The sequence below is a fragment of the Mastomys coucha genome, unplaced genomic scaffold (assembly GCF_008632895.1).
Source record: "Mastomys coucha isolate ucsf_1 unplaced genomic scaffold, UCSF_Mcou_1 pScaffold20, whole genome shotgun sequence".
Classification (NCBI taxonomy): Eukaryota; Metazoa; Chordata; class Mammalia; order Rodentia; family Muridae; genus Mastomys; species Mastomys coucha.
Window position 1 is genome coordinate 82,062,272 of NW_022196903.1, and position 25,410 is coordinate 82,087,681.

The 25,410-nt window shown below is 49.5% G+C and overlaps 2 protein-coding genes across 2 annotated transcripts in view; one reads left to right on the top strand and one right to left on the bottom strand.

Annotated features, from left to right (window-relative positions):
• The window catches only part of Ruvbl1 (RuvB like AAA ATPase 1), a 34,272-nt gene extending 18,709 nt beyond the window's left edge, over window positions 1-15,563 (top strand). Inside the window, exons 5-11 of the mRNA XM_031382500.1 lie at window positions 870-959; window positions 1,722-1,871; window positions 3,162-3,225; window positions 4,449-4,647; window positions 10,589-10,691; window positions 14,409-14,500; window positions 15,223-15,563. Of these exons, the coding sequence (XP_031238360.1) occupies window positions 870-959; window positions 1,722-1,871; window positions 3,162-3,225; window positions 4,449-4,647; window positions 10,589-10,691; window positions 14,409-14,500; window positions 15,223-15,382 (858 nt within the window). The 3' untranslated portion in view covers window positions 15,383-15,563. The remainder of the gene's footprint in view (window positions 1-869; window positions 960-1,721; window positions 1,872-3,161; window positions 3,226-4,448; window positions 4,648-10,588; window positions 10,692-14,408; window positions 14,501-15,222) is intronic.
• Window positions 15,564-21,767: 6,204 nt separating this feature from the next.
• Window positions 21,768-25,410, bottom strand: part of Sec61a1 (SEC61 translocon alpha 1 subunit) — a 15,759-nt gene continuing 12,116 nt past the window's right edge. The window contains exons 10-12 of the mRNA XM_031382501.1: window positions 24,942-25,133; window positions 24,323-24,399; window positions 21,768-23,453 (exon numbers count right to left, since the gene is read on the bottom strand). Coding sequence (XP_031238361.1) covers window positions 23,267-23,453; window positions 24,323-24,399; window positions 24,942-25,133 — 456 coding nt within the window. The 3' untranslated portion in view covers window positions 21,768-23,266. The remainder of the gene's footprint in view (window positions 23,454-24,322; window positions 24,400-24,941; window positions 25,134-25,410) is intronic.

Below are 25,410 nucleotides of genomic sequence, written 5' to 3' on the forward strand. Positions count from 1 at the left end.
TTAGCCTGGACAGCCACTAAACTATATACTGTCTCTGTAGGTCTACTAGTTGGGGACATTTCACAGAAATGGAGCCATAGTGTATGCTTTCCTATTGATTTCTACCTGGTGCTGGGTTTTAACTCTAATTTTATTTAGAATAGAGCTCCAGTTTCCCCCACTACAACCACATATGTAACAGCTCTGTTTGAAGTTTAGCCTTGAGAGATGTATCTAGAAAGTACTGTTCTAGAATGTCAGTAGCCATGGGCATGGGTCCGGGGAGCCCAGGGAAGCAGCAGGCCTGTGCTTGCCAGTCTGCCTGTGCCCACAGGCAGGCCCTGAGCACTGGCATTTGACTCAGAGCCCAGGAGAGTCCTAGCTTGTGTCTCATATTTAATTTTATGCATCTGTGATTGTGTCTCAGTGCTCTTTAGGAGATGAGGAAACAAGGCTCTAGAATCATGAGCCTGTTATAACCAGCCTGGTAAGCAGGTACTGGCAAGTCTTATGATAGAAACGTTCCTAGCTGCTAGACGGCAGGAGAGGAGCATAGGACAGTTGAACAGAGAGGGACAATAGGGCTGTTGGTTCTGTGGACAGCATCATCCATGTAAAGGCAGCCAGAGCCACCCTTAGGAGCCATGTCTCCTCTCCTTTATGGCCTTTGAAGCTAAGGAAGGCTAGAGATATCCTGGTACCCTGTGGCTGGCTTGTGGACTCACTTGCCCTCCTCCTCTCCTGGACTACTTATCTGACGTTCTCCCCACTGGTGGATGCTCTATGCAGTTGTTAGCTCTCTGGATATCCTATAGAGAGGCACTTCGTAGCGTGCTAGAAGAAAGTCAACTGCCTTGCAGTTCTCTGAGTTACCCTTGTTTTCTTTTCAGCTGGACCCCAGTATTTTTGAAAGTTTGCAGAAAGAGCGAGTAGAGGCTGGAGATGTGATTTACATTGAAGCCAACAGTGGAGCTGTTAAGGTAATGTCCTTCTTGGGACAAAGCACTAGGCTTGATTTGTGAGCCACAAGAAGACCCAGGCGCTGGAGGAGGTGGGCACTGCCTGGGCCATGCCATGGGAAGGGCAGAGTTGTCCCTCTGCGCATTATAAAGTTTCTTTTCCTTATCTTCCTACTTTAACCTTCTCATCATGAAAACAGACAGTCTGTTAGAAATACTAAGACCTGTTTGGAGGGGGAGAACAGGGTGAGAGACCAAAACAACTTTAGTCATTTTCAAATTGAAATGTGCAGTGTATTTAATCTTCCTTTATCTCTCTGGTATTTTCTTCCCAAGATATATGCATGTGGGAAGGAATGCGGCATTAGCTGGCATTCTTTCCGTATCTGATTCCCAGTGTCCTGTACAGTGTTGCTCACTGTTTAATGGATGAGCATAATACTTGATATCAAGCAGTAAATCACCCACCTACAAAAGAGTCTGAGCAGCTCCCTCTGTCTCCAGTTAATCTGCTGGATTCGCCCTTTATCGGGAACTGCGTACAGTTGGGAGTTGGGGGGACTCTGGAGAAGGTATCGGGTATCTGGAACCCGCCGATAGCTTCCTTCTCTTGGCAGAGAGTAGTGGGCACACTGGGGTCGGGCACACTGGGGGATGGATAGTCAGGGACGCTGTTGTCCTTAGGCTGCAGTTGGGAACCAACCCTTCGTCTCACTGAGCTCTCTGCCGTTTGAGGACTGGGCAGTGAAAACCCACACAGCATTCATGTCTCTCTGTCTACAGAGGCAAGGCAGGTGTGACACCTATGCCACAGAGTTTGACCTTGAAGCGGAAGAGTATGTCCCTTTGCCAAAGGGAGATGTGCACAAGAAGAAGGAAATCATACAAGATGTGACCTTGCATGATCTGGATGTGGCCAATGCACGGCCTCAGGTACTGCTATGCTGCTGTGGGAGGCGCACTCAGGCAGCACACTCGCCTTTTGTCTGCCTGGGAGCTCTGGGGATGAATCGGCAAGGTCTTGCTGCCACTTTGGAGGCAGGCGCTCCCTTTCTCTCTGTGATGTTCAGCAATTAACATGGGCATGAGCGATGCAGGACTCCTTTGTTCCCATTCTAGTGCACCAGTCACAGATGCTTTCCTGGGCTATTTCTTCTCCCAGCCAAGCCTCCCGCCCTGGCTTCTCTCCAGCAGTGACTCGTGCCTAGATGCTCTGGGTATTACTGACAGGAGGGTATGAGTGCTGTGTGAACCCTCACAGGGTTTCTGAAAGCCTAGCACAACTGTGACCTCTCTCCACTTAGCAGAGCCTCGTCACCTTTAGCTTTGAGCTGGACCCAAGTCTGCACTCTGGAGGGACAGTAGCTACTTACTTTGACTGATAACTGTAGGAAAGGATGTCACCCTGTAACCACAGTTCTAAGGAACATGATTCAGAGAACCAAAGTACATATATGTTCCCCACTGGTGGCCTTTCAGGCTGCACTTGTCTTCATCTTCCCTAGGCCACCTCTGCAGTAGCAGTAGAGAATTGTTGACATCTTAGACCAGCAAGTGCCTTCAGGAGGTAGATGTCTGTCTCCAGACTAACCTGAAAAGCCTCTGCGTTAGGCTGAGTGTGGGGTAGGGAGCACATAAGCAGTTGTGTGGAGGACAGAACATCAGCAGAGCAGCTTCCTAGAAGGAGGGGCCTTCCAGGAAGATGCCACAGACAGCCAAAGCTTTGAATCATAGCTTTGGTCCTTTCCTTTGAGGGTAATCCAGGAGTAACGAATTTTAGAAGATATGGTGGGAGAAGAGGTCACACTGTTCACTCCACTCCCAATGGAAAGAGTTTGTTTGATTCCTAGAGGTCTGGAGCCTGTGAAAGTTCCTCTGTGTTTAGAAGTATATCAAAGAAGCTGGGCATGATGCCACACGCCTTAATCCCAGCAGTAAGGAGGTAGAGGCAGGTGGATCTTTGAGTTCAAGGTTGCCTGGTCTACAGAGCAAGTTCCAGGACAACCAGGGCTACACAGAAAAACTCTGTCTCAAAAAAAAAGTACATATGTATATACATACATACATGAAAATATGTTTATGCTTTCCAGGGAACTTATATTGGCATCTACAAGTGAGTTGATACTGGAGACCAATAGAAAGCTGGGGAATTAGGTTTGGTAGCCTCCTTAGACAGCATGGTCATTCAGTCTTCTCTGGCTGACTGAGTTTTCTCTTTCCTAGGGTGGGCAAGATATTCTGTCTATGATGGGCCAGTTGATGAAGCCAAAAAAGACAGAGATCACAGGTAAGAGCCAGTGATCTGCCTGTCCCCAGAGCCTGATCAGGACCCTGGGTGCCAAACTCGGTGGCTGTGTGTGCACCTCTAAAGCAGAGTATGTGGGGGAATGTGTCTTCCCACCTCTGAGATCACAGCTTAAACCCTGTCATCTGTACTCTACTTTGACAGCTAGTAGTGTGCTCTCTGGTCCTGGGGACCGTTGGAGTCCTAGGGATGTTGAGAAGTGGAGCAAACTCTGCAGCCATGGCAGTACCACCCTCTTCCTCCACTCCTCTCTGCTCCTGTGTGGCCTTTATATTCTTCTTTTCCCACCTCTGTATTATCACTTCCTAGCAACCTGTCAGTTGGTGACCTTAAAATGTGAATGAAACATGAAGTCTCTGTGATCCTGGAGGTCTCAGCCAGAGGAGCAGCTGAGATGGTTCTTCCAGAGCCCAAGAGCTATGTCTGAATTTTTGCCTGGCTTTGTGTGGCTGATGACACAGTGGTTCACTGTTTAGTCTGGGATCACCTTGAGTGCTGCATCTCCTGCCTCAGCCTCCCTGGTGCTGGGGTGCTGCACCCAGCAGCAACTGCACCCACAGTCATCTTTTACCCTGAGTTTGCTCTTTGTTCTCAGGCAATTCTTGCTGGTAGATTTGGTGGAAGAGGTAGTGAGTCCAGCAGGGCTTACCAGACCCAACTTCTGCTGGTCAAGACTGGGCTGTGACTCCGGGCGGCCCATGTGACATCTTCTAGGGCCTGAAACCTCTTCCTGTCTGGAGAGGATTGAGACTCCCTGAGTGAAGGCTAATTAACCTAAGCCTGTCTTGTGTATTGTTATAATGGGCCACAAGACTGGTCATTCACCGAGCACAAAACAGGAAGATTTGCATATGAAAACTCCTGTGGTCCCAGGCTCCCAAATCTGCTAGACTTTGAGTTCTGGTGGGAGCTAGACCCTCAGGTTGGGAGGTTGTGCTGGGTAAGGCAGGGTGGGGCTGGTAAGGAGGTCCTGGCCTTCCTGTGCACAACCCACTTGGGGTTAGCCAAACAACTTTAGGGAAAGCTGCCAGTTCTGTGGCCTTTAGGTGTGTTTGTTCCTGTTTCAGATGATGTAACTGAAGCTGGAGTGGGGCCAGGGCCTGCTGGGGCCTCACAGTTGGGGAAACAGGCTGCAGGGGTGGGTTTGGTCCGAGCTCAGAGTGGGGAACTGTTTGCTGGTGCTGACCCTGCCATCCCACATCTAGATAAACTTCGAGGAGAGATCAACAAGGTGGTGAACAAATACATTGATCAAGGCGTGGCCGAGCTGGTCCCTGGAGTTCTCTTTGTTGATGAGGTCCACATGCTGGATATTGAGTGCTTTACCTACCTGCACCGAGCTCTGGAGTCCTCCATCGCCCCCATTGTCATCTTTGCATCCAACCGAGGCAACTGTGTCATCAGGTAGGCCCTCATGCTTGTCCCCAAGCTTCCTGCCTGCCTTCTGAGCGAGTGTTCTCCTTGGTTCACTAGACCTGCATGCCAAGACGCAGATGAGGAAGAAGCAAGGTTGTGTTTCAGTGTTGTTCTGATGAGGAGGGTCTGCCCAGGGGTCTTTAGAGCTATGGAGTGTGCAGAGTGATGGTTGCATAGGGCTGGTCTTTAGTGGGATGTCATGAGCTAGTTAACTTCCTGTCTCCTGCATAGATAGACATTGCTAGTTTCACTTCAGGTGAGGGAACTGAATGGTGTAACTTGGCCCAGTTCTTCCCATCCCAGACCTTTCTGTGACATTGGGGTACCTTGCTGGCCCTCTTCCCTCAAGCCCCCTCAAGAGGTTCAGTAGAGCCCTGGATAGTGGGTATTCATACAGTCTCTCCCATGTTAGTATAGTCCAAAAGCTGGGGTGGAATGGTTTTCCAGACTCCATTTTTTCCTGAGTACTCTGAGCCTGAGCTTGGCCTGAGCTGCAAAGAATGTATCACCTTTTGTCTGAGGCCCATGTCTGTTTTTTTTGTTTGTTCGTTTTAAATTTTTTTAAAGATTTATTTATTATTATACTGTCGCTTATACTGTACAGTATAAGTACACTGTAGCTGTCTTCAGGCACACAGAAGAGGGCATCAGATCTCATTACAGATGGTTGTGAACCACTATGTGGTTGCTGGGAATTGACCTTAGGACCTTCAGAAGAGCAGTCAGTGCTCCTACCCACTGAGCCATCTCACCAGCCCCCATGTCAGGTTCTAATGTGCAGTTTTAGTGCCCTAGAGATTTTCTGTGGTCCTGTGGGACAGTCAGGGCTGGTCTCTGCAGTGCTGGGATGTGAAGGGCTTTTCATGCCCACAGCAATTACAAGGGACAGTGCTCTGGGGCTTTGTAATCCTGACAGTAGTCACTGGAGACACTGTGGTCTATGACCCATGAGTATTGAGAACAGCCAAAGCCGCCCAGACTGCTGGCTTGCCTTTCCATGATGGTGGACCACATAGAATGCCACTGGCCCTTGCTGGAGAAACTTAGTCTACACTAAGATTGTCTACACTGGGTGCTAGTGGTCTTGTGGAATAAGTAGTCTGGTGTTTGCTGTCAGCGTAGTGCATTACAATAGCAGCCGCCCTCAGTTGTGTCCCTTACCCACTGTAGTTGGGATATGTGTGTGTTTCAAGTGTAGATGGTGGCATTGTATGTTCTGGCACCCTATGATGCCATCTGGATATGAGCATTATCATAGGTGTGTCCTATAGTTTTGGAGGAAGCTGTTGTGCCAGGTTCAGGCCAGCTGCTGGATCAGGGCCACCTGGTCAGCATCTGGAGGCTACATGTGGACCCTGGCTCAGGAAGCCTGGCACCTGTGGCTCCACTGGAGACTTGCTTTTTTGCACAGCTTCATCTGGGCTCAGCATAGACACATGGTGCCCCCTGCTGGGAGATCTGCCAACAGAGCTAATCTAAACCAGTGGATGCCAACAGAGGCTGGCAGCTCTTGGACCCTGTTGCCAGAGCTATCTCAGGAGGAAGGAGCCCTTGATCTCAGCCTGCTTGTGAGAACCAAGCTCTTGCCAGCTGCATGAACTCTACACAGTGGGTTTGGTGCTGAGTGCCAGCTCTGTCATACTGACATCATCCACCAGAGACGGTGGAGCCCACCACACTGCTGCTCCCACTGACTTAGGCCAGCAGGGACTGGGCTCTTACCAGGCAGGCATGTGGCTTGGGTTTGGGTGAAGACTGAGCTCCAAAGTGAACTGTATGGTTAGGATGCTAAAAGACAGAACAATGTAACAGTCTGTGACAAGTCATGCACAGCCTTCTCCCTGGAGGAGCTGCCGACCTCTTGCACCATCAGTATCATATCTGATACCCAAGCTCCAAGAGGAAGTCACATGGTTGAGGACTTCCTCCCTGTGAGGTTTCTAGAGCTCTCTGCGTGAGCCACCTATGGAGTGGTGTCAGGACAGATGAGATGTTTCCCAGTGGTAGACTGCAAGCCACTTAGCTTGCTGTAAAGCCCACATGATCCTCTTGACCCACTGACTGCTGGGCATGGCATGGTGTAGAGCTGGCCTCGGGACACTAGGCTCCCTGCGTTGAAGGTCAGTAGGACCAAAGATGACCTTAGATGTCTAATCTTCCTGCTTCCCAAGTTCTAGGATTACAGATGTGCCCAGTTTTCATTTGGTTGTTTGCCTTTACTCTTGAGTGGTAAATTATTATGTTCACCAATGTTTGAACATCATATGAATGTATTTGAGTATTTTCTACCTTTCTTTGGGTAGTCTTATCAATTTTTTGGCAATTTTTGACACGGGTTTTAAATTTTTATTCGAAACTCTAATTCTCAGGGTAGGAGTTCTGCTCAGTAGAGCACTTACCTTGCATGTATAAGGCCTTGGTCTTTAGCCCCTGCCCCCAGTAACAAGTTTCAGGCTACCTTGAAGTCCAGTCTGCCTGCTTTGTGCTTTGTTCTTACATAAGAAACGTTGTCTAACCTGAGACCACATGCCTTTGCTTTCTTCTAAGAATTTATAGTTCAGCTCTGGGTTCATAAGTCAATTGGGGTTAATTTTATGAAGAAAGGTTGATTCAACATCTAAACATAGGTATAGATGTCCAGCTGTCATAGAGCCATTTGTTGAAATGACCATCCTTTAAAAAAATTATATATTATGAATATGTGTCTTCATGTATTTGTGTACATCATATATGTGTGTGCAAGTGTCATGGAGGTCAGAGGGTATTGGATCCCCTGGAACAGAGTTCCAGATGGTTGTGAACCACCTGATAGTGGTGCTGGGAACCTAACTTGGGTCTTCTGGAAGAGTATGAGGATCTCTTACTTACTGAGCCTCTCCCCAGCCCAGAATGGCCATTTTTCTTACCAAGTTTCATTGCAGCCAAGTCATATGGCTGTCCTTTAGAAGTGTCTCATTGTATCTACTGGGCCAGAGTCAGACACGTGTCTGGGAGCTGCCCATTAAATTGCTCAGGTGTTTACCACATTTTTAGTTGTCAGGAAAGCCTTGTGTCACCTGTATCCCTGTCATGGATTACAGAGAGTAGCATAGGCACTGATCCTCCATCAGATGCCATTGTTACCTGTGAACATTTGGCGATATCTGCACAGTTTATTTTTCATGACTTATTGCTGAGAGTGTCATAAAGCATCTCACAGTCCCTATGACAGAACATGAGGGGTCCAGAAGTCAACAGTGGTGCGGTATAGAGCCTAGAGTTTCCTGTGGAAGAGTGTTAAAAAGTGGGGCATCATTTGTTCAAGCATAAGCTATGTTTCCAGAGGCCCTGCTTTATCCCTGCAGAGGTGCCATACCTAAGCTCAAGGAGCATTGGCCTGTGGGCTCACACCCCAGACTCTCTACCTGAAGAGCAGTATCAACCAAAATTCATTAACAAATCTGTGATGTAGGTGTGTTCCCCTCTGTTTCTAGGTCGGGGGTTGGGGTTGGGGAGCTGACACTGAACAGGGACTCTGCACTTTTCTCATCTTGAATAGGATTTCATAAAGAATCTTTGTGCTTCAGATTCATAGCTTAGATGACTAAGTAGTGCTTGGCAGCCCTTAGTAACTTCTGAGTGGTCTTTTGGTTTACATTTTAGCTTTATGAACTCAACAAGAAAGCTCGTTACCCTATCTGTAAGTTCTGTTCTTTTGGGGCTGGGGACTTCATTTCTCACATACCTTTCCAGTGAATTTCTTGTGTTTTTATCATGTTTAAATCAAAGATAATTTATAAAGAGGCTGTGGAATTTTGAATGAGTTTTGTTTTGGTTTGGTTTGGTTTTTCAAGACAGAGTTTCTCTGTGTAGCCCTGGCTGTCCTGGAACTCACTCTGTAGACCAGGCTGGCTTCGAACTCAGAAATCCGCCTGCCTCTGCCTCCCAAATGCTGGGATTAAAGGGGTGTGCCACCACTGCCCAGCCTGTTTTTAGAGTATTTCAACACGGCAGATTTCAGATATTAAGATGTCCTCAGAATTCTTCCCCCTACCACCCTCCAATAAACTTTAAGAAGAGTTGAAAGGAAATTCAATAACAAAAATTTAAATATCATTTTAAACTTTTTTTTTAATAAGAGAATGGTAGCTATTCTAAGTACTGTGATTTGAATTCTGATAAAACTTCTTTTACAATTCTCTCTTTATTATTTAAAAAAAGTGTTGCTGGCCTTAGATTCTTATATAGCTTAATGGTAACCTTGAACTCCTGATCCTTCTGAGGCACGGTAGTAATATAGGCTTGTCCTCCACACCCAGTCTCCTGCAGTGCTGGGGATCAAACTTAAGGTGCCATGCTTGATAGGCAGGCACTCCGCTGAGCGCTTCCAGTCTGAACATTCACTGTTTCAACCATGTTTAACTGTAAAATTCATTGACATCTGACACAACCATCACTGTTAGCTACATTTCCAAAACTTTTTAAAGATATATTCATTTTTATCTCATGTATCTGTGCACCACATGCATGCATGAGCCTGTGGAGGCCAGAAGAAGGCATTAGACCCTCTGAAACTGGAGTTCTAGGCAGCTGTGAGCCACCATGTGGGTGCTGGGGAAACCAAGTAACAGGGCCTCTTTAAAAGCAGCCAGTGCCCTTAACACAGAGCTGTCCTCCAGCGCCTATTTCCAGAGCCTTTCCCTCACCTCAAAGCCAGAACTGCTGTGGCCACTTTGGTTTCCTGGCATGCAGTCTGTCACCCATTGGCTTCTGTGTCTGGTTGTTTACTACTGTGTTTCAAGTTTACCCTGTCATATAATTTACTTTCATTTATTTTTAAAATAAATATACACCGATACCTGTATGGAAAGAATTTCAAAATTGATTTTTGATTTTTTTTTCTTGCTTGCTTGAATCTTTTTTCTTCTTCCTTTTTTGTCTATGTGCACGTGCTCACATGCCCGCGGCACCGGGCCTCTGTGTGGGGGCCTCTCTGAATTGAACTCAGACTATTAGGCTTGGTAAGCACCTTTGCCTGCTAGACTATGTCGCCAGCCCTGAAACCAAATATTTTGATATTAACAATTAAATTGAAATGGCATGCCTCCCTCTCTGTTATTCTAATCAGTTGTGTTATTTTTTGCAGTTGTGACGGCTGATGGCCACCTGGGTTTAGGATGGCCTGATGCAGAGCCCCACAGTTGCTCAGCTTCCATTGCTGTGGCTGGGCTGGCTGTAGGGCACCAGGGTCTGCCCAGTATGTGTTCCATCAGGCCACTGGCACAGGCCTGGCAGGCTGGCAGGCTTTCTCTCCTGGCTGTTGACTAGGGCTTGGCTAAGGGTTGAAAAGAAAAACAAAGGATGTAATTGGACAATTCTCAGGAAGAAAAGCGTGAATGTAAGGGAAAACATTTGTGCCTCATCAGTAACTAAGGAAATGCAACTCAATCAAGGTGTTCTCTTTTCTCTTTTTCTAAATTATTAAAGCAGGAAATACTTAGGAATCAAAATGTTGGGTGCTGGCAGTGGTGCTGAGACCAGGCCACTCACATAGCTGTGCAGACTGGCACCGTCATCCATGCAACAGATCTCTGGGATGGTCGAGCCTGGAGATAGTTTCAGAAGAGATAATTTATTAATGTGTTCTGTCAAGTAGAAATTAGGCCTGGTTATTAAGACTGAAACAACAGACAAAATAGAAAAATGTATACATTATAATTATAAAACACTCAATGAAGGTTTGGCAAATAGATGGTCTGTTTGATTTTGGTTTTGGTTTCGGTGTGTTCCTTTCCCAAACTGGGATAATAAAGCTGTTGTCCAGGGCCACCTGGCCCCGATACTCAGGGATGCTAGCTACCTACTTGTACTGTGAGTGCCTCCACTCATGTGTCTGTTGTCCAAGATGTAAGAGTCCCTCGGGTGATGGGAGTGGTTTTGACCCTTGCAGGGGTACTGAGGACATCACTTCTCCACACGGCATCCCATTGGACCTGCTAGACCGGGTGATGATCATCAGGACCATGCTGTATACGCCACAGGAGATGAAGCAGGTAAGCACCTGGATCCCACGCTCTTTCCCCTCCTCTTTGTACCCACTTCTGACCACTTGGCTGGCCTAGGCTAGCGTTTGCTCACTATTCTGAGCAAGTCACAGTGTCCTTGAGGCTCTGAAAGATGGGTTTTTCTGAGTGGACATTCTCAGATGGTGAGAGCCTGTGCTCCCTATGGGTCTGGCCCATCTACTCCTGATGAGCTGGAGGAAAGAGAGGAAAAACAACAGGGGCTTAGTGGATGCCATCAGCCTGAAGAAAGGAGCAAGCAAGTATGATGTAGTTGCTTAGTGTGGTAATGCACACCTGCAGTTCAAGAGGCTGAGGCAGGAGGATCACAGGTTTTAGGCATAGTGAGATCCTGTCTCAAAAGGAAACAAGCAAACAAACACAAGCATTCTGGGCCTGTACCTTGTTGCTAGACTGACTTTTTTTCTAGCGTGCACTAAGCCCTGGTTGTGGTCCCCAGCACCACATAAATTCGACTTGGTGAAGCTTTCCTGTACTTGGTCAGCACTTGAGAAATGGAGGTGGAGGATCTTCTTCAGCCACACAGTGAGCTGGAGGCTAGGTTAGACTTTTAAAAAAACAAACAAGAACCCAGACAGATGAGCATACTAAGTGTAGCTCATACAGATGTCTCAGTGTTATATATATTGCTAGTGAGTGGCTAGGACAGCGACTGGAACATTGCAGTGGGTGTGGCTCTTCTCTGAAGCTGTGTGCTTTCCTGTGGCCTGTGCAGTGTGACCCTGCCAGTATTTCTCAGATAGCACTCAGCGATTTATGGTGACACACCAGCAAATCTGGCATCTTCCAGACCAGCTGTTACAATCCATAGTGCCTCTCGTGAACCTTACTTAGGCAGTCATCTCCATGGCCTAACTAACATCAACTTAAGTGAGGAAAGAGTCATTTTGGATGTGGTTTCAGTGGCTTGGTTTGTCATTTGACCCTGTTCTTTGAACTTATAGCTCTATAGTGTATTATGAAGGAGACAAAGCAGAGCTGGTGGCTTACCTCTTGATGGGCTTGGAGCAAAGATAGAAAAGACTTGGGGGGATCCCCTCATCTCCTCAGAGGGACATCCCACTGGCCCAACATCCTCCCTCTGGGCTCTATGTCTTGAAATGGCCCATTACCTCCCAGGCCAGTACCAGGGTGGCCACTGAGCAGGATCAGAAGCAAAACCACACTGCAGACCAGGAGGTAATGCTGTTGAGCTCAAAGCTTTAGTTCTGCGAGATGACACCCACTCCTCTGTGGCTTCCCTTTGCTGGCCTAGTGGCTTGAGCAACTGGGCAGCTGTGTTAGCTGTTCTTGGTTGTCAACTTGACACACCTCAGGAAGAGAGAATTTCAGTTGAGGAGTTGTCTCCCTCAGGTTGGCCTGTGCTGCATTTTCTTGATTACTAATGATGAGGCTGGTCCAGTCCATTGTGGGCAGTGCCATTCCTAGGTCATCCTGGACTGGCCTGGACTACTTAAGAAATGAGCTAAATATGAGCCTGGCAGCCACTCAGTAAGCAGTGCTCCTCCATGTTTCTGCTGCAGTTCCTGCCTCCAGGGGATAGTTCCTGTCTCCAGGTCCCACTTGAGTTCCTGCCCTGGCTTCCCTGCATGGTGGACCTGTGAGCTGTGGGATGTAATAAGCCTTTCCTCCCCAGGTCACCTTGGTCATTGTTTTACCACAACAGAAGCAATCCAGAACACCCTCTCTGTAAATGAGGGACCTACTTTAGGCTTTGGGCTATTGCTACTCAGACTCCATTAAAGTGGTGATAAAGCGACTCTCCTTGCTTTGCAAAATTCTCACATGAATTCTGTGAGCTAGACAATGACAGGGCACCATCCTCCACAGCTTTATGATATCTAGGGTTTGCAGCTCAAAACTAAGTGATGGAGCTAGGGTCCTGTCCAGAGTAGCTCACCTTGAAGCTCCAGGCAAAGCTCCTCTGGAGTGCCATCTCCCCTCACATCTGTGCTGTGACTGACAGGCCTACTCAGGCCAGTCCCCAAGCTTTTTTCTGTGGCTTCCTATCTGGGTCTTGGTTTGGCCTTGATGGCTTCAGGGATCCCCTCAGCCTTTTGCTGGAGCCATGGCAGGTTTTACACAGACAAACTCACTGAAAACGTGTGTATGTAGGGTGCCACCAGTGCTGACACCTCATAAACATCCCTGCGGCTTATTAAATGATTAAAGATCTCATTCATGAGCCGCCTGTTTCCAAGCAGCTGAGGTAGCGCTCTCATGATTGCTCTGGCCTATTCTAGAGACATTGAGAGCAGATATGCCTGGCATATGGAAGGAAGCCAAGCCACAGATCCAGCACAGCAGAGAGGTGATGCTCTGCCGACCCTCCCCTCAGCCAAGCACTGACCTTCAGTGTTTGTATCTCTCTGGAGCTGGCAGCACTGGGGATATAAGCTAGGACCCTGTGCATGCTGAGAACATGCTCTGCCACTGGTCTGTGTATACCCCAGACCCTCTTATAGTTCCCAAAGACTCTTGGACAGTCATTTTTGCTGTTGGCTTGAGGTCTTCCTTGTCCAGCTGTTAGTCACAGGTCTTTGAGTCATGTAGGTGTCTGATGGAGCATGGGGCATCCTTTCTAGCTTTCCATAGCCCTTGCACCTATCTGGTGACTGCCTTAGGCCCTCTGCTGTTGATCTGATGGCAGAGCCCATGTAGGCGCTCCATACTGACCTTTGAGGAGCACAGCAGATGTGTTTGTGGCCTCTGTATGTAGTGTTTGGGACACGCTTGAACCAGTCAAGAGGTTTCCCTTGTTTCTGCTCTTGCAGCCGGTCTGGATAAAAGCAGCACCAGCAGTGGTGGCCTTTGGACTGGCCACCTCTCAGGAATGCGTGCTGGCCTGATGGCCTTAGCTCCAGGCTGCTTCTGGTGACAGGATGATGCCTGTCCACAGGCAGCTGATGACTCCTGACCCTTGGCAGAGCCCTGAATTGTCAGATTCAGCACCTCAGGCTTCCACTCTCCTTTCCCTCTCTGGAGCTTGGTGCTAGGACTCCAGCCCCCGTGCCTCTACTCTGGCTGTTTTTACAGCTTTAATTTAAACGACGGCTTCTTGATATCTTGTTTACGAAGCTGCCAGAGTGAAAAATTCCTGTATTATATGAGGCTCGAAGTCCTCGAGTTATCTCAGCCCCGCAACACACAACATCATTATCCCGCTGGCCCTTATCACTCAGTGCTGCTGCGCCCGTGGGACCCCGTGCCACCGCTGCAGCGTCTCACTGCCTGCTGGCCGCCCCTCCAGCCTCGCCAGGATCCTCAGTGCAACAAGCATTAGGCTCTCGATAGATTAGATATCTCAGCGATATTAGGAGGACTGGTAAATCTTTAAAAGTAACTTTTTTGATTTATTTAACCATCGTATTTATCAAGCAAACAAAAATTTCTTCTCTTGCTTGAGTGCTCATAGGCGATGGTGCCCAAGCTGCCAGGGAAGGTTGGAACCTTGAAGTTCCCAGGCAAGGCTAGGAGTGGCTCCAATTCTCTGTAACAGTGGAAGAGAGGGCCAAAGGCAGCAGCTCTGGGTGTGGGGTACCCCGGAGTCAGATGATCCTAGCCCTGGCCGTGGTGACATCATTCAGATGGACTCTGGTTGGGCATGTTTTCCCCAGTGCTGGGGACCATCAGTAGGTCAGACGCTGAACACAGTTGAGACACTTAACCATGTTTTTTTCTCCAAAGATCATTAAGATCCGAGCCCAGACGGAAGGCATCAACGTCAGCGAGGAGGCCCTGAACCACCTCGGGGAGATTGGCACCAAGACCACTCTGAGGTGAGCCAAGTGGCGTCCAGCTGGAGCCCTTTTACTGCAGCAGGACCTTCTCCTGGCACCTAGTCCAGAGCGCCGAGGATGTAGAAATGCATTTTAAAATTCTGTCTCCAGCAGGCCCTGTGCAGGAGCTCATGCCACTGTCATCCCACTTCCCAGCAGAGCAGGGAAGGCCTGCCCCCATCACCCTCACACTGGGCATACTCCAGGGATCTAATGGCAGCAGTCTAGGGGATCAGTGCATGTGCAATGTTCTCTCGGCTGTTCTTCCTGGGCTCAGAGGCAGTGTGACTGGAGAAAATAGTTCTTCAGACCCTAGCCCTCTATATATCCCTTGACTCTGTGGCTCTTGTTCCTGAAGTAAATGGAGAATGATCAGCTGTTTGAATTTTCATGTCTTGGACCCGCATGAGCTTTCAGTTGTTGCCTGTGTCCATTTCCCTGCATGTTAAAAGTCCCCATCTGCGTTGACACTGTGTACACTGCCAGGGCATGTGTGCTCTAAGTGTTAGTGTGTCAGCCGAAGTGCAGATGTGAGAGGAGCACTATGTCATCTGCCCTTGCTCGGGTAGCACTCTCCACTGTGATGGGCAGAAAGTCCTCTGCTGCTCTCGCCCTGGGCTCACTGGAGCAGATGGCTCAGCCATGCCAGCAACGTCCATGCGCCTGCTGACTTGGCGCTCCCGTCAGTGGCCCCATGTTCACTGCTGTGCTGTCTCCTGTAGGTATTCGGTGCAGCTGCTGACCCCAGCCAACCTGCTGGCAAAGATCAACGGGAAAGACAGCATTGAGAAGGAGCACGTGGAAGAGATCAGCGAGCTCTTCTATGACGCCAAATCCTCTGCCAAGATTCTGGCTGACCAGCAGGACAAGTACATGAAGTAACACTGGGTTTGGAGGTGCACCCAGGGGTCAGACCCCACACCGTGGACAGGGTCTTGCCTCAAGCATCTTTGCAGTGTTACCGTGTCTTTGTAAATTATCCAACCTCCATGGTTGTTTGGAGGGAACCCTTCCCTACCTAGCTTGTTTCCTAATAAAATTAAATAGGTTATTTTGATGATAACTTCAAGTTTTTGTTTTTTACTTGTGTCTGTGTGGTGTGAGTCTGTGTGAGTGTGTGTGCTCACACATACTTGCAGGTGCATGTGGAGGCCAGAAGACGGCATCAGAGCCCCTGGAGCTGGAGTTACTATGTAAGGTTCTTGGTTCTATCCCCAGCACAAAACAAGGTGATTTATGGTAACACACATACACAAGAATTGCAGAGCTGGTTTAGATTTATAATTTCTGTGCACTCAGTGCAGGGAGTTGCCGTAACACAGCATCCTGCAGTAGGTAGTCCTTTCATCAGTGAGTGTCAGAGCAGAGCAGGATGTTAAGAACTCATCTTCCTTTGAGGCTCTTGGGCTGTGAGACGCCCAGACCCCTGAGTTCCGATGACCTGGACAGTTACAGACTGTTGAGCATCCTGACCCATGCCCTTGGTAGGTTTTGCTAAGTCTTTTCCTTGTGATTGGCCTGGGGTGTGGATGGATATACAGCCTGTCTTGATAGGCACTCTTGAATAGGACGCCTCTGTGACCCTTGGCACCTGGCCAAGGCTGCTGTCTCTGAGATTTTGTTCATACTCCATGTTCTGTACTGGGCTCTTTTGAGGGAAGTCTGTGCTAAGCACACTTAATGTTTAAAAGCTGTGCCTCATCCAGAGCTGCCAACTTACCTGTGGTTGGGAGGTCTGCGTGAGGACTGTCTCACTGCTGACTCACTTAGTAATCCATTGGTGAGGATTCGTGGGTGGTCGGTATGCACATTGGGTACCATGTCTTGAGGCAGTCTTACTGTGTAAACCAGGCTGCCTTAGAGTTTTGGCAATCCTCCTGCCTCCGCCTTCTGAGTTGCTGGGATTGTGAGTGCTGCTGTTCTTGGTTTCACCATTTTGTCCTCATAGCAAAGATCTTAGGAGATTGGTGTGGGTATTTATTTAATTAAGCCTGCTAGACCAATGAGGACATGTTGTTTAGAACAAACGCACCTGCCCAGCTAGCTGGGAGACAGAAGCCAGATTTGAGATCAGACTCTGGAGTTTCCCTGCCTAGCAGTAGTTTTGAGCAGGTGAGGCAGTGCAGTAAACTGAGGAGGGCTGACTGGTCAAGCCTCACCCTTCACAGCACCTGATCAGGACAGAAGCTGTGGAGGTACTGCTGGGTTGAGGACAGTCCCCACCATCCCTGCAGTCCCTGACACCTGCTCTCCAGAGCTTTTTTTGTTTGTTTGTTTTGTTTTTTTGTTTTTTTGTTTTTCTAGACAGAGTTTCTCTGTGTAGCCCTGGCTGTCCTGGAACTCACTCTGTAGACCAGACTGTCCTCGAACTCAGAAATCCACCTGCCTCTGCCTCCCAAATGCTGGGATTAAAGCCGTTTGCCACCACGTCCGGCTCTCCAGAGCTTTTAGCCATCCCTGTAGTCTCTGACACCTGCTCTCCAGCTTTTAGTGAGCACTAGGAATGTGGTCTTGTGTTTCCTAACCACAGCACCACCCCCCTGCAGCTCCTCCCTCTTCTAGGTGTAACAGTGCCCGGGGCGGGGGCAACAGTGCTCTGATGGGGGGAGATGGTCTGGCTGGGTAGCAAGGTTTGGTTATTTTAATTTTCCTCCCTTTTCCCAGCAAGGCCTGTGATTATTACATTAATCTTACAGGCGAAGTTTTTATGGCCCATCCCTTGTAGACTATGAGAAGTTTCTCCATCCATTCCCAGGCGGGTAGCAGACCCTGGTGGGGAGGAAGTATTTGTTACATCTTATCAGGCTGACACACAATCTAACAACAATTACAGCAGCCCCATTTTTCCCACTAGTTCAGCTCTAGCTTGAAAAATTGTTGTAATATTAAAGTCAGGCAGGATGGGGGCTGGTCACAGGAGGTGGCTACTATCCCAGCTCTGGGCCAGGCTCCTGGGAGCCTCCCTTTGAGCTACTTGGTGGCTGAGTAGAAGCTGCTCATTCTAGGTGCACTGCAGTCTCCTAAAGCCCAGGCAGATCCTTGCCTCTGCTCGGCAGATGCCTTCAAGTTGGCCCAACCCTAGACTGATTCCGAGAATATTCGGGTTTAAGAAGGAACAGCTTGTTTTCTCACACCAAAAGGTGGTGGATCAACACTCTGCAGGCAGAGGGGCCGGACTTACACCCTGTTGCCCTCTATCTCCCTGACCCTGGGCCAGCCCCGATTGGGCCGCTGGCCATGTCTGAAAAGGCCCTGTCTTTGAGTGAGGAGCAGCAGCCAAGCTGGGATGTGAGACTCTCTGAGGCCACAAGGCACTATGTGACTAGAGTTCAGATCAGAATGACCAGTTCCTGGCTCTTGTTGCTAGAGGAGGTCAGAGCTTGTCCAACAGGCACAAGCTGAGGTCCAGCTCTCTGCGTTTGGATGCAGTTCTGTTTGTGCTCCAGCTTGCAGAAACCGGTCCTGCTATCCCCTAGAAAGTAGTAATGGTATCAGCCAGACAAGCCAGCTCTCCCTTGGGACCTTAAGAGGTACACACCGTCCTCCCATCCCAGGATGCAAGTGACCTGGGGATGTGGGTGACCTGCAGCAGAGCCAGGCAATGGAAGGAGCGAGCTGGCAGGGCTGGCAATCGCCCGCTGGCCCTGTCGCCCTCCCCGTCACTCGGCACCGTGCGGTGATTAATGGCCGGGCCGAGCGCGCGTGCGGCCGTCAGCGCGATGGATGTGGCTGTCAGGCCGAGCGTCCGCGCTGACCCCCGGCCCCGGCCCGCGCGATCAATGGGCGGCGTGCGACGGGCGAAGGCTGGGCTGGCGCGATAAGATGGGCCGATGCGCGCCCGGCGATTGCCCGCTCCGTCACCCGCCGTCACCGGCGCCGTCACGCCGCCCGCGCGCGGGTCCGCGCCGTCAGCACGCGTGATTAATGGGGACGCGGGCGGGAGGTGCGGCCCAGACCCTTGTAAATGCCCGCGGACCCCGGGTGGCGTGGTTCGCAGCGCCCCCGTGTGGCCAGACGCGCAGACTGTGGGTGGAGGATGCCTGTGGGAAAAATTGGGGTAGGCACATGGAGCTTGGCTTTATTATTATTACTATTATTATTGTTGTTGAGCTTGGCATTATTATTATTATTATCATTAATAATAATAATTCTGAACAAGGGGCAGAATTTGGACTGAATCAAAGGGGTATGCAATGACAATGTGTTCCATTTCGTGTTCCCTCTGTGCAAGCCACTTTACACTCAGTGTATTTCCTAGTGAGCTAGAGATGGCAGAGGTTAAGGGAGGAAGGTGCTGTCAGTCTCAGGTCCAGCCTCTGCAGTTCATAGTGGCTGACCCTGTTCCCTCATCCTGAGTGATGTACGAATGCCTGCATATCCTTGCTTAGAGTTCCAGTTTGCTTGTATTCTTTTAAAGCTTATAGTCACAGAGTAAAATCCCTAAGCCATAAGTAGGCCACTGTGAGTTCTGACAAAGAGAATCTTCCTAACCCCTACTCACTTCCTTCTTTGGCCCTAGCAACAAACTAAAGTCCACTAAAGACCAGTGAATTTCTCGGTCTTACGGAGCACAGGGTAGAGGGTTACAGGCAGGAATATGGGTGACCTTAAAGCAGCCACAATGGAAATGCACACACAGCAGGGATGGTGACTCCCCATGGCTGTATGGATGGAGCCTCTTCCCAAATACTTCCCATCTATATCCTTCAGCCCCTCTTGGAGCCCCTGAGGCCAAGTTGGTAGAATTAGGGCAGGATTACATGCAACTTGTTGGGCCATAGCTGAGTACTCAGGGGAGGGGCCTATGATCTTTCCTGGCTTCCTATTGAAAGAAAGGTCAACAATCAACAATCCCATTTGTGAAGATCCTGGGCAAGTAGGTCCAACGGAACTGAAGATGGAGGCCGTTTGTCTTGGAGACAGTCTTGTACAACAGCTGCTTCTGGCCCACATGAGTGCTGTGGTTGGAAGGGTTCCTGTCCTTTTTGAGTTGGCTCCTTTCATTCAAAACAGTGTATGGCTATCCATCACCTACTTATTCATGACTGCTCGTGGTTACTTGAGCTCTCCCATTTCCCATGCATGTAAGACTGGGAGAGGACATTTAGTTCTAAAGGGATTGCTATCGCTTTCCAGATGCTTTCTTCCATGTCCTTGCCCACTGCCCCCCCCCCCCATCAGGTGTCTGTCATGCTGTATCTGTCTTTCTCAATCTGTGTGTTAAGGGGTTGGGGGATACAGGGTCTCACTGTGTAGTGTAGCCTGGGCTGACCTGGAGCTAAGACTAGCCTGCCTCTTCATCTGGAGCAATGGCATTAACAGTATCACACCAGGCTCCTCCTTGTCTACTCTGAACATGAACAGTAATGGACACGATTGCTTTTGATATTTCCCTCCAGGGTATCTTAGGGACTTTTCTAATCTAGTCCGCACCCACAATCCCCACTGTGGAGACAGTAGCCCGGGCTGGCCTTAAACTCATGATCTCCCTCTCAGCCTTGTGAACACTGGGATTACTGTCACTCCTGTGATGGGTTGTGGGTGATTTTAAGCCTTACTGAGGTGGGCTTCGAAGGATGGACAGGTTGTCAGGCAGGTGGGGAATACAGGTGATAGGCTTAGTGGACACTGTGGAAACACTCTTGTTGGAGGTGTAAGTGCCCAGGGTGGATTCTGCTTCCATTCCCACATAGCTATTTGCTAGTACAAACAATACCAGATGAACTGATCACAGGTTTCAGCCAAAAGGGAGCAGGCACCGCCAGCAAAGGCATACCTGTAGCAGTCCAGACCAGGGACCGGCACACCTCAGTTCAGGCTGGGTTTTTGCTATCATTGGGAAGCATATTCTTCCCCAGGGCCTGAGCCACCCATGGAACAGAGATTAGGCTCCTTGGTCTTCCCTAGACTTTCCTGAAGCTGTCATCCAATCCAGCCAGGGCAGGCTAGGATGCAGGGATGTAGTGGGAAGGAGAGCAGCATAGAGGAATAAGGTTACAGGGAACGTGGGAACCTGGCTTATTAGCTATTTGTCTCATTGCAGCTTAAGAGTTTACTCTGGCTCAGTCCATGGTGGCAGGAAGTCAAGGCAGCAGAGTTGGAAGCCTTCAGTCAAGCTGCATCCAGTCAGATGGCTGCTCCTGATCTGCTAGCTTTCTCCTTTATCAGTCCAGGACCCAGCCAGTGAAATAATGAAGCCCACCCATATTTAGGGCTAGTTTTTCTATCTCAACCTAACGAAGAAAACCTAAGTGTGAAGAGGTGGATCTCATCTAATTTTTCACTGGCATTCCCACCTGTCAAGTTCACAGACATAGATCCTTTCCAGCTCCATGTCATTCCAACTAGATCCCAGCAGGTGCCTGCAGGACACCAGCAACCAAGCAGGACCAAACTGCAGCTTCAGGGGGCTCTGCTGACTCCCTCAGAGGGGCTGGCTCTGGCAGACATAGTTTCAAGTACCCAGGCAGCAAGAGGCTCAGTCCCTCCCTCGAATGGTAGGTTTTCTAGAGGCCAACAGAGTTACTTGTTGCCTGGGCCCCATCACCTCCAGCTAGGCTCCTGTAAACCCTGTGGTGGCAGGCAGGCAGGCGAGTAGAGTGCAGGGAAGATGTGGATGCCCAGCTGTGTCTGAGTAGCTTTAAGCAGTGCAGTGCTGAAGCCAGGCTTCTGCAGCCAGGCTCACACCTGCCCACCAAGCAGTCCTAAGGATGAGCCTGCCTGGCTCAACACAGCCAAGAAGCATTCCAAAGCTGTGCAGAATAGCATGTGTAGGGGGTCTGCTGTGTTCACTTTCCTGTTGCCAGTCCCTTGCTGAGGTGCGGAAGCTGCTGGCAGGCTAGTCCTAGGTGTACCACCTAAGTCACTTGTCCCCATCAGGTTCTGGCCAGAACCAAGGACACATTTGGGGGCTGCAGGTCTGGGCCCAGAACAGCCACTGACTCCCTGGTAAACAGCTGTGCTCTGAGACTGAACAGTTAAAGCTATCGGCTCCTACCAACTGGCCCACCTACCTGGCTTGGGCATCACACTCCAGTGCCCTTCAGGACCCAGGTGTATAATTCTCCTGGAAGCCACAGCCTCGCCCCTGTGGGTGCACAGGAACTCCAATGTCCCAGTCCCATGCCTCCTTTTCCCAGGAAGAAGCCGGCAGGCAGTGCTTGATAGTGCAGGTCCCAGGAGATGTCACAGGAGCTGATAACCCTGGGTCACTGCCAATCCTTAGAACAAGCTCTCTGCTCTCAGTTTACAAAGATGACAAGGCAGCTTGTAAAAAGTTGGTTTATTTGTCATGTTTTCACTGTATCTCAGTTAAGCCATTTTGGTGTCCACAGTGACAGTCCTCTTGGAAGCCAGGTCATCCCCACTCACCCACTAATAGTGACCATCAACCACAAGCCACCAGGCCCAGCTGACAGATACAGCAGCAGCTGAGGCTGTGGATTTCAGGCCTGATGCTCCCCAGCACAGCCCAGAGCTGGGGACTCTGCACCTGCTTGCCAGAAGCTGTGGAGTCCCTAGGGTAGCTGGGAAGCTGCTCTGTGGCAGTGGTGGAGGAGGGGCAGTGGGAAGACCCTGTGGACTGGGAGGGCACCAGGCTCCTCTGCTCAGGACTGGGTCTAGACAAGGCCACGTGTGATCTGGTGTGAGCCCTGGGCTGTGCAGGGATCTGGCCCTGATGCTGACCTGTGTCGGGGCGAGTGGCTAATTGTCTCTTCTTGATTGCCGTTTGCTGGCAAGCATGGCAGCAAGAGTCTCTAGAAGCCCTGGGTCAGGGAGGCATTTTGCTACTTCCACGGAGGTGTGGTAGTCCCAGGTGTCTTGCTGCTGGCAGGCTATGGCCACATGGCTGCGCACCCACCAGAGCTCCTGCCCCCTTGTGTGAACAACTGGACCCTCCTGTGTCTTAAGCTGACAAGCTCTAATTGCTCTAACCTCAAACTGCAGCCTTTGTACCCTTGCTGTTAAACAGTTTCTGTCGTAAGAGGGGGCCTTTCCTATAGACCTAGGGTTCCTTCAGGCCCATGCTGTCTGTTACCCTAGATACCTTAACTACAAACAGGATTTTGAGCAACTTCCCTAAGAGATCTCTGAACCCCAGTGTGATTTTCTTTTAGGTCCAGAGCCAGTCTACATTTGGTCCTAATGACAGTAAGAACATTCTAGAACCTGGAACAGTAGTTCTCAGTAGGAAGACAGAGGTGGCCACCACAGGAGCTCCTTATCTAGTGGGAACTGGGGAAGAGCAAGCATGAGAAGCCTTCACATGCGCCCAGCTACCTAGCTTGGCCAGGCTCCACATAAAGCCAGTAATCCCCTCCTTGCTGGATCCTGCTGATCCTCACCTGTCTGCATGCCCCAGAGAGATGCAGGCATCTCCTAGTTTGTGCTTCCTTCAACCAGGGCCACAGACTGCCTCTGGGCAGTTGGGACCCTTGCAGCTGCCAGGCACTGAGAAGTGCAAGGGTTTAAATAAAAATTACATAGGATACTTGGGGATAATTTGTTACCACATCCCCTGGCCATCAGCTAACAATTCACTTCTACTGTTTTTTTTTTTTTGCCAATGCCAGAAAAAGCAAAATTTCAAATTGGAATTTCCTAGCACTTTACACAGTGGAATGAAGAGATATGAAATAAAAAAAAAAAAAAATTAAAAAAAAATTAAAGTCCCTATGCCACAGTAGCATGCTCTAGCAGTAAGAGCATCCTTCCCAGGCAGTTCTGGAGCTTGTGCCCTCACCCTGGTCCATGGGCACACAAGGCTCAGAAGAGAAGGGCTCCCATGCTGCCCACCTCACTCTGCTCCTTGACGAAGATCTCAAAGTACTGGTAGATGATGGTGACTGCCAGCAGGATCCCAGTTCCAGACCCGATAGCACCCAGGAAATCAGCCAGGACGGAGAGGGCTCCAATGCACAGCCCACCGAAGGCTGCAGCTGTGGGGATGTACCTGCAGACAGATAGACAGCTCTGTGTTGCCTGACGAGCCAGAAAACCTAATAGGCCCATTAAGCCAATCACACAGGACTGGGGGAATGTGACCAGCATAAATCCAAACATGGATGACAATCACTCTAGATCTTAAACAGCCTGAAAACAAGAATGCTAAGACACCATCTTGGTTCTTGTGCTACTGGAAAGCTGAAGCCATCTGCAGACGTGCCCAGATGGTGCACTGTGATGTCAAGCATCTCTGCCTGAGGCTGCTGTGTGTTTCTCTTGGGCAGCCTGAATTGGAGGCCTTACGAGTTATGGTCTGAAGTGAAAGCCCTGCTGCCCCTAGCTCAGAAAGTGACATTTCTGGTGTTCCTTGTGGTGGCCTCCTTTAATGAGGTCAGCAAGCCTCAAATCACCACATGCTCATTCTACACAGCATCTGCTTGTTCTGAGTGACTACAGAAGAACCAACTGTGATGACAGACTGGGCAGAAAACCTCAGGCACTTTCCACGTACCAAGAGGCAGCTTCAGAACAGTGACGAGGAGGCCTGTGCAAGGTTGCCTGCTGCTCCTGAAGCTCTCACCCCTTCCTCTCTTTGCAAGGTGACTGCTACATTCCTCCATCTCCCGTGGCTGAGCCTGGCAGTCTCTGGCCTCTGGTTTGGTCTTATTTCTGAACACTAACTACCTGTTCCAGGCCAGCTCTTGCTGGTACCTTGGCTTCCTCTGTGCCAGGACCCACCCAGCGCAAACCAGCACTGCTCAGTCATCACCATCCTATACCATTTCAACACCCTGGCTCTGTGCTTCCTTCTTTGGTCAGGGGGGATACAGGGCTATGCTGGCATTTCTTGTATTTGGACTTAGTGCCCACACTTACCGGTTGAGCTCATGCACCATGGAGGTCTCCCTGTGGCCCCTCATCACCATCTGCTGTTCCTTCAGCTGCTTTGCAACCTACATGACCCAAGCAGAAGCACATGAGCCAGAGGCTGCAAGTTGGGGGGGGGGGAGGCTGTTTCACAGTGGAACAAAAACAATTTTAGATTTATTTTATTTCATTTATTTCATTTTTTTTGAGAGTTTCTCTGTGTAGCCTTAGCTGTCCTGGCTGACTAGGCTGGGGTCCACTTCATAGAGATCTGCCTGACTCTGCCTCCCAAGTGCTAGGATTAAAGGTATGTGTTATCACCTCCTGGCCAGATAATTTTTTGCACACAGTTCAGACAGTCTCCATGGAAGAACTTTAACTTGCAGTAATACACTAACTCACACAAAAGTCTATCTTTCTAGTCTAGCCTCAAGCTGTCAGAACCAAACTGTTAATGCCCATCCATTGCCTTTGGAGTTTCCACACTGCCCCACCAAATGGGTGGTCCAATAGATGTAGAATGGATGGCTCATACCATAAACTACTACATATACAGTGGTAACAAGTGGCACTCCCTGGATGGCAGCAGCTGCCCATCTCTCTAGCAGGAATGTGGACTTAGACTTACATCTTTGGCAGAAGAACCCGAAACTTCGATCCACGTTTTGGAAAAGAATGCACAGGAGCCCAGCATGAATACGATGTACACAACCGCGTGGACAGGGTCCTCCAGCACTGAGCCGAATGATTCCGGAGGAGACAGGTAGTAACACAGACCGCCAACTGGATAAGCACGGGCTGGGCCCCCAGATGATGTATCCTAGGAGTAAATACAGAAAAGTCTTCTGGGTGCTGCTTCAGAGGCCACAGCACAGAGCCAAAGTGCTCCCAGCAGATGCTTTGTGGTGGTGTTAGCACACCCACAGCAATCTCACCAAACTGTTTTTTTAAGAGGCAATTCAGAAAGACCTTTGGGTGAAACATTTGGTTCTGAGCTAGGATACCCTGCCACAAGCCACAGCTACTGCATCGGTACAAACAGTCCTGTCTTACCCAGTGACACTCACAGCTACTGCGTCGGTACAAACAGTCCTGTC